Raw genomic sequence first — 14,596 nt, 5'->3', positions numbered from 1 at the left:
AGAACTCTGTTTTTGTTTCTCTGATAATCTTTCCATTAGTAATTAAGTGTGATGTAAACAAATCCTGTATTCTAATTCTTTTACAACTACTTTTTTTTTTTTTCAGTGCAGAGTGTTTTCATTATAAGGAAATATTGTTAATATAAAATTTCCTATTGTCGTGAACTGGGTTGATTGTAAGGTAGGAACTACCATCTCAAAGTGCAGGTCTGCAGAATTGGGGTCTCAGTGAAAGACACTTTAAGTACACTTTTGATTATAACTTAGCACTGTTCTAAAGCTGTTGCTTTCTGATAACAGCAGTTTGTTAGTTTCAGAATTCTGCAATTGGTGTCTTTTCTTAAAAAAGTCAAAATGGTATATTTGAAGCATTGTTCTTGGGCTTTTCATCTTTCCTCATGTGTTTTGATCATCTTATGCTTGACCTGGCATACTAAAAGCTACAATGGTTTGCATTAGAATCAGCTTGAAAGAGTAAGTGTTTCTTTTTTCCTAAATTATTGGTAAAGTTTTTTTTCCTTACAGCGTAATTAAAATAGTAGGTTATGTTAATGTGTTGCAACTGGTGACTTCTAATGAAAGCCTCAGTAATTTTTCATAAAATAATATTAGAATACTGTGCTTCATGCATTTAAAGGTGAACAAACCTAATGAATGGGTTTGGAAACTAGACAGTTGACTTACAATGATTATGCGTCTGCCTGTTTAAATAGCATTTCGAACAGATAAAGTTGACTGATGCAGTTCATAGTGGATTATGAAATAGTAGATAGAGCACACTTTAGTGCAGGAAGCCTTACTTGCACGTAGAAGACTATTCCGTGTTGATACCTTATTTTATCTAAGTATGCTTCTCGTTTTCATTAAGTTCTATTCTGATATACACTTGAACAGAAAAGAAGGTGAAGTGTTGAAAAACAACTTGAATCCTGAAATTACTTTGGCACTTCACCTAGTATGAGCTAGGCAGAAGCAACAGCTACTTAAACTCTGCTACCCTGCAAATGCTTTAGGAATGTAAGTGGCTTACTTTATGGTGTCACACTAGAATAGTTAGTCCTTTTCCATTTCTTATTTAGCTCTAACTGACACCTTCAAAAAACCCAACAACAGAACACACACAAAAAACCTCAAACCTGTGCAACCCTTAAACTTATGCCATTTTTTTTCTTGTCATAAATAAAAATGTCATCTCCTTAGAAAGGCATGATAACTCCCCATTAGGTCATGATTTGCTAAGGTATACTGTGTTTGCCGTGATAAACAACAGTGAGAAAGAAAATGCTTGTAAAAGGGAAAATTTCAAGCTTTTTAATTGGATTGTGCATTCATTTTGAGTTCTTATGACAAAAAGTTCAGATACAGTTAACTGAGCGTTTTGTCTCTGCCTGAATTTATTGAATTAATCCTTTAATTAATGCCCTTTGGGAAATATCCTTCTAATAGTGGAGCTTGTGCTAAGAGACATCCCTTTTACACAACTAGAAAGTTAATATTGGCTGTTTCTTCAGTGAGACACTATCCTCTGTGTGCCTTTTGCAAGCAAACGTTGACAGGCTCATAGGAAATGCAGCTGACGTTAGGAAGCTTGGGTGGGGACTACAAGGAGCTGGCAAATACTGTGGGGTTTAGTGCCAGACGTGCTGACACAACAGTACTTCACTTGTAAAAGTTTTCTTTAGGCTGCTAATTCTGTCTTCGGAGTAACTGGAACTAAAGCAGTGTCTCTGATGCCAAGTTAAAATAGCTAAAGCAACAGTTTATGGGAAATTGAGAATGCTGGTTTCTTTCCACAGCTTAGATCCTCAGAAATATTAGTAAAAAGGACAAGCTCCTCCCTTAATGAAAGGATGAGTTGTGAACAGTGCCATAGAATGAATGCACTGCAAAACAAGTCCCATCTAACTGTAGGGTAAGTGGCAAAGACAGCTCAAAGAGGGAAAGGCTAGCGTTGTAAAGTATTTGTAAATACCGCGTTCTGTCTGTGTTATATCACAGTTTCCATTTATTTGATTTGCCAGTTCGTAGTCATATTTCCTAAGGCGTGCTTTTAATAGCTTCCTTTAGCCTTCAAATAAAAGCTCTTTACTTCAAGTGTATCAGACATTGAGAAATGCTATGTTGTTGAATGCGAACACTGTTACAGCAGTTTGACTATGTCACCTGAAGTATAATGTGTTTTGTTTTGCATTCACAATATTTCTGGTCCATGTAAAAGCCTAAGGAGTAGTAAAGCAAAGCTTTGAAGGGCCATGAAAGTGCAATACAGCTTCTGTTTGTTTTGCAGAGGTTCAGGCAGAGTATGAGTTGCTGCTACCCTGCTGTCTCCATATCTGTATGTGGGAGGGTTTTCGGGTGACATCATGGAGAGGAGTCTTGCAGGGGGAGGCATGCCTGACATAGAACATAAAAACTGGTGCTGTCTTGGTGGAAGGATGCAGCTCTATTACATAAGCATATTGGCATTTTTTGAATTTCAGCATCACTTTTAGATTTTTAGGAAGAGCTTCCGTCCCTTCTCTGGAGTGCGAGAAGTACTTAACAGGACTCAAAATGAGTGTTGGAAGAAATGAGCTTCAGATGGTGAATTTAATATGTTCGGTGTTTGCTTGGTGCAGCATACCATGCCAGGTTAGCTTTAATATTGTTGGCCCTTTTAAGGTAAGCAGCTGCATTGTGCTATCCCACAAAAGTAAATCTCAGTAGGAGACTGAAGCGGCTTTGCCTAGAGCAACTGGATGGTAGTATCTTGCAACTGTGGGAGGCATTGGCTTTTGCTGACCTCAGAATTGTAGATCACCTCTGAAGTCTCCTGTTCCCTGATTATTTTATCAAGGTAAAGTGAAAGATAAGCAATATATAAATAGAAGGAAAGGCTATTTTTAAATCATGGAGGGGTTTTGCATGAACTATTGTCATATAAAGTAAAAAATGGATTGAACAGTTTTTCTCTGACATCGCCATTATCCTGTTTTGTAACATCTCTTGTCAGTTCAACTTTGCAACACTGTGATGTCTTTCAGACCAAGATTTGTCTTTTCCTGAAGACTAGCATTTAGAAAGTTTGCTTTTAAATCTATGAAATGTAAACTGGTGCTTTCTGTAAGCTTTGTAGCCCACGACTTGACCAATCCAAGCTGTACAACACACCATGAATTTTTTCTGTAGCTCTTGGTGGCCATCTATTCTCATGTCTCTCTGGACATTCTATAGCACATCTCTAGGATTTGCTCTCCTGTAGTGCCTGATCGCCCCCAAATTGTTGCCTGTGTCATTTTCCCTCCAAGTACGTAAATTTTCATTCTGAACCAGACCCTGGGCTTAACAGTGTGGATGTACCCAGGAAGGCACAAGCCCTCATATAAGGGGCTTGGAGGACATGTGTGAGAAAGAGAATAGAGACTTGTTTAACACAAGGTTAATTTCCTTTGAGGTGATAACAGATAACCTTTGGAGAATGTTAAGTTTTTATCTTGGTCCCTCAAATTTGTTGAATGAAGGAGGGTCTGATAGCTGTGATGGTGACTCTTTGCTTCCAAGGAGGAGTTTCTTTGTTGGGTAAAAGTTGTGCAGTATGACTGAAGTGATCTGGACAGTGTCCAAGATTTAAACTGTCTCATGGGATGTATTGCTGGCATTCTCTGTGGCCTGTTTAAGCATTTTTGTTTACAGATGTGTAGAGTCAGCTATTTGCAGTGCAGTGAGACTGCACTTCCTGTGGGTTGAATCATGTTGCTTAACTGTGGTCAGCTGAATTCCTTGGACTAGAGTTGAATTTTTGTAATGTAAAGTCAATAGACTTTGCTAACAATAGCTGGCAATGAATGCACGTGCGAGGCTAGCATGAAATAATTTCTGATTGTGTATGAAATATTAGGGACTGTTCTTCATCTTTTTCTGCATAGTTCTGACAAAAGTGAGCTGCAAGAATGGCTTTGTAGTTATCTGTTGCAGCTTTCACACTATACTTGGGAGCAGGATAAGAAACTGAATGTATGCAATTTTTATAAAGCTTACAGACAGACATGTGCTTCAACTTCGGAACATTTTTTCAGAAACTTAGTAGTTGACACCAGTTTTCTTAGGCACTGATAAAATTTGAATATCAAACTTTTTTTTTTCAGATGGAGCAATTATCAGATGAAGAACTTGACCATGGTGCGGAAGAAGATAGTGATAAGGAAGATCAGGATCTGGACAAGATGTTTGGGGCCTGGCTGGGGGAACTGGACAAACTTACACAGGTTAGGGAGATTTCAATCATCTCAGAATAATTCTTTATAAGTATTACATGTTTCTTTTCAGTTGGATGCTAACTTAGCACTGACACTTGCAGTAGGGTAGACCATAGCATGTGACCAGCTCAGTGCTCTTTAAAGGTTTCTAAATTGGCTTGTTTTCCCCATCTCAAAGTTGTTAAATTCATTTTTCACAATCTGCTAGTTTGACCTTTCCCAAAGAGTATGATTCCTTCTGACAACTATGGAATTGGTATTATGTCCTCATGTATATAGAGAAACACTGACTTTAGCTGGCTAGAGGTAGTCTATATCTCCAAACATATAGTTGGACATTTATTCGTTGCACTTGAACAGCAATGAGGAACAAGAAATTGTGAGTGTTGCCACTGATGACATAGTAAGGTGCCCTGATGCACCCTAGAGGACTCACCATTATTCCAGAGAACTCTTCCTGCATCAGAGAGGCAACTGATAGGACGTCTTCTTTTGGCACTTCGTTCTTTCTAGTGCTTTTCCTTTCCTTCACAAGAAGATCTTGTATTTTGCATGGTATGCCAGACTCTTGGCGTGATAGGCCGTTTCTCTGTGACTGCCTGCTATGTTTTTTTCAGTTATGTGAGATGGCCCTCCTGAATAACATATTTCATCTTCCCCCTTTGTCACATAGACTTAAGCAAAGGTATGATAACTGAGGTTTCAGTAAGCTAGAGAAGAGGCAGCTTTTCTCATCTTCATCTTACCCAAAGGCTAAAGGAAAATTGAGCTAATCATGTGGCAGCATTTCTAATTCAGGCTCATCTCTATTATCTTCCGGTTAAATCTCTGCCTGCAAGATCTAAATGTAGATAGCACTCTAGGGGTAAAATGTTTTGGGTTTTTTTTTTTTTTCCTGAACTTGTGTGTGCAGGGCAATAAAGAATCCTGCCTTTTGAGGTGAGTGGGAGACTGTGAAATAAATCTGTCTATTGTAATTCTTATTGTTTTTTAACTTCCTATGAAGGATTTGTAATGGTAAGTGGGAGCCATTTTGAAGGCATGGGCTCTGTAAATTACAAGCGAGGATCTTCACAGAGGAGCACAATGACTAATTGGTCTTAAACCTTTTGTTCTCTGCCCCATTTTTTTCAGGTATGAGCAACCTAGAAATAGAAGCATACTTGCAGCTTACAGCTATACTGTTGACATACAGACTTTATGGTGATGTCTCAATTTGTGTGCTGATCCATGCAAAATTCTTAAAACCTACTAATAAATAGTTAAGGGGAGGACCCACATGATTGGTTTCTCAGTTTCATATTGCTGTAAAACACAGTCTGCAACATAGCCTGACAGTTGTCCTTCTGTCTTTTGTGACTACGGAAAAATGACATTTCCCCCAAAACTGTGAATGAGCTCATATGGTTTTGTATAAACAAGTTAATGTAGTTAGTTGTGTCTCAGTTTGTTTGTTTGGAAAGTGATTGTGTCTTGATGCAGCTGTCCCAATAAACTCCCAGTTAAGGGGGGTGATTAGAGCTAATGAGCTGCGAAGTGCTTTCTCCTGTAGTCTCAGCATTTGTTGCTATTTGTCAGCTGGACTCTTAAGATCAGTAGGAAGAAAGGTTTTTTGTCCTTAAGTTCCTTGAACTTTAACTTTTTAGATTTCCTAAATGTTTATTTTGGGGGGAGGTTGAAAGCAAGACCCAGATTCCTTTCCAGAAAGAAGTGCTTTTTAAAAGATTTCTAATTGTTAAGGTGCCCATGAGATCATGTGATTTCACTTTGCTCTCTTTAACTGGTGGTCTAAGAAGAACCATTATAAAATGTAGTCACAAAATTTGCAGCATGTGCGAGTGGTGTTTGGCACTGATGCAAAGTGCATTAACGCTTATCCTGCTGTAGTTATCCTGCTCTATAGTGCAGATTAAATGAAGGAAATCTTACCTTGCTTCTCATGATCATTCAGAACTAAGCTTTTGTTGCTGTTGCAGTTTTCAGCAGTTCTCCAAACTGGTAGTTTAATATCATAGTGTGTTGTGGAGAATGTGCTCTAGTAATAGTGAGGGCATATCATACGTGTTTCCAAGGATATGAAGTAACTTAATTATTATTAATTTAAGTAAAACACATTTTAGATGCTTTTAAGCAGAATATATTTGCTTTACAGGAAATCTTTTGTGGCAGTCTATGGGTTCAGTCTGAAGGAATGAGCCCTAACATGCCTATTCTGTTTCCAATTTCACTGCTGCCTCTAGGGTTACAGATAGATATTTTTTGATTATTATTTTTTCAATTGTTTTTTTTCAGCTGTTCTATGTGGGACAATATGTAAGGTCCATCAGAGGTACTAAGGATGACGTTTTTTCCACCTGATGGAAGACAAGGCTGCTTCTCTGGCTTCTCCTCATGAAGTGATGATTGAATTCCTAATAAAGTGATTTTTTAAATTTTTTTTTTTTTTGAAGCTCAAGCCAAACTGATAAGAGAGTTCAGCAAAAATAAATATTAGGGAAAAAAATAGCGCATTTGATTTTTAACAAAGGCTTAGGTAAATTGAAATAAAATTTGAAATAAAAAGCTTAGTTGGGACATTTTCATAGAATCATTTAGGTTGTAAAACACCTTTAAGATTGTCAAGTCCACGGGCAAGTCTACCACTGAACCATGTCTCTAACCACCACATCTACACATCTTTTAAATACCTCCAGGGACAATGACTCCACCACTTCCCTGTACAGCCTGTTCCAATGTTTGCTAACCCTTTCGATGAAGAATTGTTCCTAATATCCAACCTAAACCACCCCGGTGCAACTTGAGGCTGTTTCCTGTTGTCCTATTGTTTGTTACTTGAGAGAAGAGACTGACCCCCACCTTGCTCCAACCTCTGAGTTGATAGAGAGTGATATGGTCTCCCCTGAGCCTCCTGTTCTCCAGGCTAAACAATCCCAGTTCCCTCAGCCGCTCCTCATAAGACTTGTGCTCTAGACCCTTCACCATAGAATGGAGTGGGTTGGAAGGGACCTTAAAGCTCATCTAGTTCCAACCCCCCTGCCATGGGCAGGGACACCTCCCATTAGACCAAGTTACTTGAAGCCCCATCCAACCTGTCCTTGAATACCTCTAGGGATGGAACATTCACAACTTCTCCAGGAAACCTTTTCCAGTGTCTCACCACCCTCAGAGTAAAGAATTTCTTCCTAATAGCTAATATAAATCTGCCCTCTTTCAGTTTAAAACTGTTACACCTTGTCCTATCACTACACTCCCTGAGTCCCTCCGCATCTTTCCTGTAGGCCCCCTTTAGGTACTGGAAGGCCGTTATAAGGTCTACCTGGAGCCTTCTCTTCTCCAGGCTGAACAACCCCAACTCTCTCAGCCTGTCTTCAGAGGAGAGGTGCTCCAGCCCTCTGATCATCTGTGCGGCCCTCTGCTGCAGCGTCTTCATACCAGCGTCTTCAGGAAAGCTTTATCAGTACAAGCATTGCTTAGATTCAAACCCTTTGCAGGCCTGTTGAGCCTCAGTGACAGCAAGAGCTAGATTCCCCATGTAACGTTCGCTACACCAGGGGCAGCAGCTCCGGCGTCTGTCATGCAATCTCTTGGGTCACCAGCTGGATTGTAGTGCCCTACTGCTTGCTACTTACAAAAACGCTGGTATTTATTATATTATGCCCACATTAGCCTTCATAACATAAGAATTCAATGTATTGGGTAGAAAGATGTCTTGTCTCTTTTGTTTTTTAAAAATATTAATTTTTCTAAAAAAACTTATCCTGTGTAACTGGCTGGGGTTTGCTTACACAATTTCACATTTCTCACAGGAAGGGCTTATTGAGAAAAATGTCTGAATTTAGCCACTTTTAAATCACTTTTAATAAAATAGAATTCTTTATTGAATGCTTTTGTATGCTTATGCCATGATTATGCTCATAAGCTAATGATGCATTTTTTGGAGAGAGCGCCACAGTTTGTGTTTAGATACAGAACTGATGTTATAGGTAGGTCAGTCTGTGTTTCAAAATGAGCTAGTATGTAACACCATGTAAAAATGTATTGGGAATCTGCTTCTGTCCTTTTGATTCTAAAAAAAAAAGTAACGTGATTAACATGTTTTCCCCATTGAATATCTGAAGCTAAATCTCTGTGGTATGTCTTTTTTTTTTTATATGCCAGGAGTTTTTGAAAAAATTCTCCTAGAGAAAATTAATTTTCATTCATCTTGAAGATTTGCTTGTCCAGCTCCTTGTCAAACTTTATTTTACCCTTTTTTTTTTTTTGTCTTTTTCAGAGTTTGGATACAGACAAGCCTATGGCACCAGTGAAGAGATCACCTCTTCATCAGGAAACCAATCTTGCCAACTTCTCATATCGCTTCTCCATGTACAATTTGAATGGTTTGTTTGAATTATTTACCTCCTCAAATATTTGTTTAGGAAAAAACCCTGTTCTAGCTATAAATGAGAACACTGTAAAATATAGGAGCATTTAAATACACTTTTAGCTGAAGAGGGAACATGTTTGCCGAAGGCACTGCTTTCTGATGGCACAGAATTTTGAGTATCCTAAAGCGGTATCTTTTACAGCACCTAGTATCTGAGAATTGTAGTCTAGTGTACAGGAATATAGATTCTGGGATCTGGTCTCATGAAAAAATGAATTTATGTGTATCAATTAAATGAGGAGAAAGAGCATCTTGCTTCATGGGACTGGATGCACGAATATAGCAACAGAATGCTTTCAAGTTTAACAAAAAATAGTGTTTTTCCTTGTCTTAAAATAGCCTCCTGTGGTTGTAATACAGGAAGCCTTAATTTAAAGGCTTGAGTGTGTATATAGTATTTTGTGGGTTTTTTTAAAAGCAGTGTCACATACCTTGCATTGCTTTAGCAGAAAATGCTTAGCAAAACACCTATACTTTTTTTTATTATACAAACATGTTTTTAGATTCTATTCACAGGACAGCAGTTTAAACTTTTCACATGTAATCTGAACATTCATAGGTATCTTCTGTCTGAAAATGTATGTAACCGAAATAGTTTTGTGTTGTTGTTTTTTTAATTGCTCTTAGGTGGGTCAAGAGTAGTAGTGTGAATAAATTTCTACTTAGCAGTGAGCAGAGATTTTGCAATACAGATGGGAAAACAAAATACAGCTTCCTTTGCTCCCTTACCCTAACTGTTAAATTTGATAAAACAAAGTGAAGAGTTGCACAGACAAATGAAGTAACTCTGCATATACTGAAAATTCTTGTTTATTGCAGAAGCCCTGAATCAGGGGGAGACTGTGGATCTAGATGCCCTCATGGCTGATCTCTGTTCCATAGAGCAGGAGCTCAGCAGCATTGGGTCTCATTCAGCGAACAATGCTGCAGTGAAACGGCTTGCCACAGAATCCAAAGCTCAGAAACCACCTGCTAGCCGACCTTCTACTAAGCACAGCAGCGTGAAAGGATTATCCTCCTCATCTGGTAAGGTGACTAAACCATCGCATGCCAACGTATCTTTGGATGACATCACTGCACAGTTAGAGAAGGCCTCTTTGAGCATGGATGAGGCAGCCCAACAGTCTGTTGCAGAAGACGCCAAACCAGTAGTTACTGCTCAGCACAGGAGGACAGCATCTGCTGGCACAGTGAGTGATGCTGAGGTGCGCTCAATCAGTAACTCCTCCCGTTCCAGCATAACCTCTGCAGCTTCCAGCATGGACTCCTTGGATATTGATAAGGTGACGAGACCTCAGGAACTGGACTTGACATCACAAGGGCAACCAGTCACTGAGGTAGAGTGTCATTAATTCAAGACTTCGGTTTGTTGGTTTTTTTTTTCTTCAAACTGTTTTTCTTTCTTTTTCTTTTCCTTCCTCTACTGTCCCCCCTCCCTCCCCCCCAGCCTCATGCTGACAGTCCCATCTAAATATCTTCAGCGCAGTGGGGTTGATCAAAGATTAAGATTGCTTTTTCATGGGCTGCACATGCTGTGGCTAATTCTTTCTCTATTTTTGTTTCTGTCTGCAAGGAATCTTTTTAAAGAAAGTATACTCCTTTTTTTTTTTAAGGGCTTTTCCCATTTATTCCTCCTCCTAAGCCAGTCATGGATTTTAATGCTTATATTTTTATTCTAAGTAAATCTCATATATTGCTTTTAATTTAAATCTGAGGAGTGCACAGATGTGGAAAAAAGAAAGTACAACTTTACAAGATTACATTTCTGTTTCAGTACACTTAATACCTGAAGCACATGGAGCAATTTGAGTGCCTATCTGGAGCTATACTATACCAGTAATTTGCTACTACTTAATATTCATGTTTAATGCGTGACAGGGAGAACTCTTTGAAGCAATGCACAGCACAGAAGAAAAACAACTGGGCTGGGATACAGCAGTAGCAGATGTTCATTTGGGATTTTGGTGCCTTGGTGGTGTTTAATCAGAGAGAGGAAACTTTTCAGTAAAAACACAGCCAGTTTGGGGAACGTTGAAAGTGCTGGTAACTTGTGGGAGGAAATGGGGAAAATGTTGCGGTGAATTTAGAAAACTTAAACTAGAAGCTGTCTTGTAGAAATACTCTCTGAAACAGAAATCTGGCATGTTCAGAAGTCAGTTGTACTAATACACATGTTCTCTTTTACGGGAGAAAACTGGAACGAGCTGAGTATATTCTAATCAATAATTAACACTAATTTGAATGAGCTGTGCTGAAAGCATGCCTCTACCCATCCGCAGCAAAAGTTGATCTGATGTAGAGAGGGAATGATGCAGGCTTGTCAGTCTAATGATCAACTCATCAAGGTCACACTTAGATTTTAATCTTTATTTGAAATGGTGAGAAATTAATGAGTGACAGTTTAGGTAAACTTTCTTTTTGTATAAAAAGTTGGTGTTCAGTATGTTTTTATTGTAAAATTGCATTGAGTGACGCAAAACAGAAGTAGGTAGAAATGTGTTCTTTTCTGTTTGGAAAGTTAAAATGCAAGCCTTGCATTATTGCTGTAGGCTTAAGTATTGGAAACAGCCTATGACAATCATTGATTATATTGTTGTTTGTTTGTCAGTCATTTTCTTTCTGTGGTATGACCAGGCTTATTTTTGGGTTTTTTTGATCTCTGATTCTGATATCTCTCTCTCTTTTTTTTTTTTTTTAATATAGAAAGTTAGGCAATATTGCATTTTTATCTCTCCTCAGGCTACAAAGATTATTTACTTGAATGAATCACTTCTGTAATTCGCATAGCACAAGAAAACCTTGAATTTTGCATTTTTAATTTTTAAAAATGCACGATGTTTTCTGCGGTTGATTTTGTAGGTCTCCCTCTAGATCTCAGCCTCTTTTACTTCAGGATTGATGTGCTTGAGGCATCAGTAAGATTGCCCTTCTTGTCTCCCAGATTTTTCAGTTCTTCCTGCGGCATGAGTAATCAACCATCCACCTGCTGCACTTAAGTAACTTGGTGTTGGTGAATCAAGAGACAGAGGTCAAGAAGTTGCTTTGTCTTCACAGGAAGTTAATCTATATTGCTGCAAGTGTTGCAGTTGCTTTCTGAGCTCTTGGCCACTGACTGCAAGGCTCAAAATCACCCCCAAAAGCTTTTCTCACAAAGACATGTGAGAGCTGCCTTTGTAAACCCGGTGATTGCCTCTCATAAGAATGTGGCTATTGTATCTCTGCCCAGATAAGTTGATAAGAATAATTCCTTTGAAGGAGGTAACCAGAAAGTGTTGGTAATTTGAGAGCCAAATTCTACTCTCCTCTTGAGAGCAGAAACCTCTACAGTCATTAACAGTGCTGCTTTTTTTGCTCTATCTGTTCCTTTTAATTTCAGTAGCCTGAGGAAGGTGTTCAACTCTCAGAAATTTTCACCAAGTTTACAGAATTGGTATTTGACTGTTCAAGTATTGAAACTGTTAGATGGGATGGGACTTTTTATTGTGTGAGGCAGCTTTTGTTTTTCCTCATCACTGCTGAAAGGAAAAAGGGAAAATCACATTTTTTTTGAGTTTGTGAGAGATTTTGTGCTGGTGGTTGCTAAAGAAATTCACCTTATATATGGGCAGAACCCAAGGATTCTTTGGCAGAATCAGTGAGCACCAACAAAGAAGTTTATTTCCTTTTTTATTCATCTAGTGACTGAAAACGACTGCTTAGGATTTATTAGTCTTCATGGCTTGGTTGTGAACCAAAACACCTTTTCCTAGTATGTCTGAATTCTACCCTCCCACCCACACAGTGACTCAGTGGTGCTGTTTGTAATGGAGGACATCTCTCTGAGGAAGTAGCCTTTGAAGAAGACCTAGTGCCCACATAGGAAAAAAACACGATTTTTATGCAGAAACTGGGAGAGGCTATTACTTCCTGGCCATAGCAGATCTGTTTTGAGATTTGTTCTTCTTACATAGTGCTTTAAGTTAGCTCTTTTCTTTTTGCCTGTCTTCCTTGAGACTGACTGCAGTTGAGCTGACCTTTAAAATTTTTCTTTGCTGCTATGGCTCTTACAAAAGAGGTCAATGACTTGGCAGCTCTGCCCTTTTGACCGATCCTTTCTGTTCTCTCCAGGCAGTATAGGGACTTTAAAAAGTCATCCCTTCTTCCGCAACTTAGTTTTATTGGAATCACAAGAGGAAGAACATAACATTAAGTAAAATGGAAGACTGTTCTGATAGGAGGAAATACTTGTGAAAAAGGAAATTAAACTTTGCAGTTATTAACTTTAGTATTCCATCTTAAAAAATAATTCTGCTGTGTATTTAAGAGCTCACTGACCTGGAAACGTAGGGAAATCCTGTAGAAGAACTGTCATGCACTGGCCCACTGAAGGTATTTATAGTCTAGTATGCTTTCTAACTGACAATAGTGACAAATGTTATGGAAAGGCTGCAATTCTATAGCCATCAAAAGTGGGAGGATATGACCCTTTCCCCCCTTTCCCCCCTTTCCCCCCTTTCCCCCCTTTCCCCCCTTTCCCCCCTTTCCCCCCTTTCCCCCCTTTCCCCCCTTTCCCCCCTTTCCCCCCTTTCCCCCCTTTCCCCCCTTTCCCCCCTGTCTCACCTCCTCCTTTCTCCTAGCTTTGGCACTTACTGGTACTTTAACACACAAAAACTTACTGCTTGTATTTTGAGGCTCGTTCTGCATTATTTGGGTGAATTGCATAGGCTCAGGGGGCTCTGATGTTTGCTGATGTGCAGTTGAGGGATTGTAGCCAAGAACCGGAGGCTGGAAGGGAGAGCAGGAATACACCCATTTGTGGTAATGGATTATTCAAATCTTTTTGCCTGAGCAATTGGACGGGCTCCTTAGTGTCGTTGTCTTCCTCTTAGCAGTCTGTGCTGTAGGAACTTCCTGGGGTTGAAGATACATCAGCGTCATGCCAGATGGTAACTCTCGGTGGTCCTGTTGGCCAGGATCTTCCTTGTTCTCATTCTGAATTTGTCTCTGTACCACTTCATGGAGAGTTGACTGGAATTCCCTGGGTTGTCTAAAATCACAGTTTTATTAGTTGTCATCATGATTTTTAAAACTTTCTCCCTTTCATAACAATTCTTAACACTATCTCCTTGGACACTGTGAACATTAATGTCTTCAAAGGCTATTGCTTTGCAGTCTCATGATCCTTGTCTTGGTGGTACTAAGTGTTGTGTGTCTGCACTTACGTTTTTGTCTTCAGTCTCCTCTAAGCATTGCTGCCTAAGAAAAGCTGTTTCCACCCCACCCCAACCCCCTGTAATTTTTGTTAAATTGAAATTTGTCTTTCACAAAATTACTTCCCAAATCCCTGCTTGAACAGTAATCTTTCTCAGATTGGTAAGTTACTTTTTGTCTTCTGTGCCTTTAGTTGCATGAGCGGCATACACTTTAAATCTTGGTTTCTGCATGTGGGATACTTTACTTGAATGTAGACCGAATGAGTGATGTGATACTATGAGTCAAGGTAGGGGAAGTGATGACTGTATGACTAATTTGTCCCTTCCACCCACCTGTGTTAACTTTTTCCTTCTTCCTTTGGTCCCTCTGCCACCAAGAAATTGTCTCTATTTTCAGTGAGCTGTGCTGGAGCAATAGGAGAAGAAGGTAATGGGAAGAGAATAGAGAGCTGTGTTGATCATGCTAGTGTAGCTAGTTAATGTCTGATCGGTGAAAGGGTCCATTCATGGACTGTCATTGTTACTGCCCTGCATATACTCAGTGAAGAGGTTGCAGATAAGTTTGAAGTCTGCCATCTGGTCTGGCACAGTACAGCATCACTCCCCCTCCCAGAACGATGGAGTTCGTTATGACTGTAACCCAGTTTGCACAGCTGAGAGATTCTGACTTACAAAGATAATGCATAATTTAGCAGTTGGTAATGCTACATTTTTTTTTTTCTTGCTTTTACTTAAATTCATTG

General features: G+C 39.2%; 1 protein-coding gene across 4 annotated transcripts in view; it reads left to right on the top strand.

Annotated features, from left to right (window-relative positions):
- The window catches only part of RAPH1 (Ras association (RalGDS/AF-6) and pleckstrin homology domains 1), a 154,197-nt gene that overhangs the window by 86,110 nt on the left and 53,491 nt on the right, over positions 1–14,596 (top strand). For all 4 annotated transcript variants that reach the window (XM_054210034.1, XM_054210033.1, XM_054210035.1 and 1 more), the window contains exons 2-4: positions 4,125–4,244; positions 8,509–8,614; positions 9,481–9,998. In XM_054210034.1, coding sequence (XP_054066009.1) covers positions 4,125–4,244; positions 8,509–8,614; positions 9,481–9,998 — 744 coding nt within the window. The remainder of the gene's footprint in view (positions 1–4,124; positions 4,245–8,508; positions 8,615–9,480; positions 9,999–14,596) is intronic.

This window comes from Rissa tridactyla, chromosome 7, assembly GCF_028500815.1.
Source record: "Rissa tridactyla isolate bRisTri1 chromosome 7, bRisTri1.patW.cur.20221130, whole genome shotgun sequence".
In the NCBI taxonomy this organism is placed as follows: domain Eukaryota; kingdom Metazoa; phylum Chordata; class Aves; order Charadriiformes; family Laridae; genus Rissa; species Rissa tridactyla.
This window is presented reverse-complemented; position numbering and strand designations above follow the sequence as displayed.